At 31.3% G+C, this 2,330-nt stretch overlaps 2 protein-coding genes across 3 annotated transcripts in view; one reads left to right on the forward strand and one right to left on the reverse strand.

The window, feature by feature from the left end:
• The window catches only part of LOC124420004 (heparan sulfate 2-O-sulfotransferase pipe-like), a 103,878-nt gene that overhangs the window by 2,620 nt on the left and 98,928 nt on the right, over positions 1-2,330 (reverse strand). The window lies entirely within an intron of this gene.
• LOC111685692 (heparan sulfate 2-O-sulfotransferase pipe-like) lies at positions 1,002-2,143 on the forward strand. 2 transcript variants are annotated; one of them, XM_046952009.1, is made up of 3 exons: positions 1,002-1,604; positions 1,669-1,823; positions 1,902-2,143. In XM_046952009.1, the coding sequence occupies exons 1-3, from the start codon at positions 1,237-1,239 to the stop codon at positions 2,072-2,074; spliced, it is 696 nt and encodes a 231-aa protein (XP_046807965.1). In that variant the 5' UTR covers positions 1,002-1,236; the 3' UTR covers positions 2,075-2,143. The 2 variants fall into 2 exon arrangements, with proteins under 2 accessions (XP_046807965.1, XP_046807964.1); XM_046952008.1 differs by having other exon boundaries at positions 1,669-2,143.

Raw genomic sequence — 2,330 nt, forward strand, 5'->3', positions numbered from 1 at the left:
ACTATAGACTATACTATAGACTAGACTATAGACTAGACTATAGACTAGACTATAGACTAGACTATAGACTAGACTATAGACTAGACTATAGACTAGACTATAGACTGGGCTATTGACTATACTTTAATATGAACTAGACAAGACTATAGTCGGGTCTAAAGACATATTATAATCCTCCGGTAAAAAAATGTTTGCTCTTTTCTACTCTCTACCATCACTTGAACATATTCTTATTCCCATTCTTCTCTTTCTCTTCTTTTCCCATTCTCGCACTTTCAGTGAAAAAAGATCATTTGTCTAAGATTAATAAAAATAATTCCACCCGACCCGTTAGTGAACTCACCAAAGAGATATTGCGTAAAAATCTCACTCATGAAATTGAATTTTATGAATTTTGCAAACAACGTTTATATTTACAATATGCCGCCATTAATGATGGAGAAAATGTTGATAATGATGAATATCTTATGATACCAGAACAAGATGATGAATATGATGACGATGAGGACGAAGAAGAAGAGGCTAAAAAATAATAGAGAACAAATTTTTTATAAAAATTTTATTAAACTATTAGAAATATAAAACTCAACTCAAAGATACTATAGTTTTAAGATTTTTATTGGAGATTTTGAGAAATAAATTTTGTAAAATTTTTTAAAAAAATAAACTTTAAGGTCTTACTTATAATATTAGTTCATAGAGCTCTAGGAAAATGGCCCAACTTAAGTATATGGGGACCTGTGACAATAACTAAACCGATCCAGATTGAATGTTGAATAAGTAAAATAAGCCTATAGTTGCTAGACTTTAGTGCGACTAGACTAAAGTCTGGACTTAATGAATTTGTTTTTTCTTTCCGATTTACGAAACTTTTTGAATACCTTACATTTACGAATATCGAAAAGTCTATGTCAAGCACTTTAAATGTTCTAATTTGTTGTCCAATCCATAAGCACCTAAATGTCTTTATGTTATTTTTAATTGTTGTACAACTTAAAAAAAAACTTATAAATTTACCTACTCCCAATCTCGAAAACAAACACTTAGCTTCAACAACTTAAACCCCAACTTTTAAATAATACCGTTTTTGCGGAAAGAGATTTCCTACTTTTCAATCGTGTACCCAAAGTGGGCAGTGAACAATTAATCGAACTTATACGACGACTTAGTGTAATCAACAAATTCAAAGCTAAACGCAGCAGTCCCGCTGAACCGGTTATATATCGTCTGAATGAAATGCAACAATTAGATTGGGCTTTACAATTTTACGATATGGGTGAAGCTCACAGTTATGCTATGCATATTAATTATATAGATTTTCGTTCCTTTGATTTGCCACAACCGATTTATATTAATATGGTAAGAGATCCGGTAGAACGTGTTATTAGCTGGTATTTTTATATGCGTACACCCTGGAGAGCGGTACAACGTTATAGGCGAGTTAAAACTTTTCATTCGTCAAAGTTTTATAAAAAAGATTTTGCCCAATGTGTTAAGAGCAAAGATCGAGAATGTTTGTTTATTCAAGATGGTCAATTTCGTGATACCGAAGCTTCTCACATCAGACAAACGCTATTCTTTTGTGGACATCATAAGGACTGCGAGTAGGTTGTTAGTTCAAATCCAAATTAACAATTAGATTTAAAAAAATATATATATTTACTTTAGACCCTTTAATAGTGCTGGCGCTTTACAAAGAGCTAAACAAAAAGTCGAAAGTGAATATGCCGTAGTGGGCTCTTGGGAAGATGTTAATGTCACACTAAATGTTTTGGAAAATTATATTCCCCGCTATTTTAAAGGGGCTACGCAGTTGTACTATGGTATGTTGTCACTGACTAAGTCAACGAATGTAGGCTATAATGTTAAATGTATTATTTTACTTATCTACCTTTTTCTAGATAAAGATACGGGGTTGTTTAATGAAAAACGCAATGTTAATAGCTGGAAACCTCCCATAGATGAGGAAATTAAGAATATTATACGACACAATTTTACCCGAGAATATGAATTTTATTATTTTTGTAAACAACGTTTGTATAAACAATATTTAGCTTTAGGAAATTTATTTTAATTTAATAGAAACTTTATTTAAAAAATATTTGGCAAAACTTTTTCATTAAAATTTAGTGGAAGCGGTAAAACTTCTACCACAGTAGAAACTATATACAAAAAATCTAGACTATAGACAAGACTTTAGACTAGACTAGACTAGACTAGACTAGACTAGACTATAGACTAGACTATAGACTAGACTATAGACTAGAATATAGACTGGACTATAGACTAGACTATAGACTAGACTATAGACTAGACTATAGACTAGACTA

Source organism: Lucilia cuprina, chromosome 5, assembly GCF_022045245.1.
Source record: "Lucilia cuprina isolate Lc7/37 chromosome 5, ASM2204524v1, whole genome shotgun sequence".
Taxonomy (NCBI): Eukaryota; Metazoa; Arthropoda; class Insecta; order Diptera; family Calliphoridae; genus Lucilia; species Lucilia cuprina.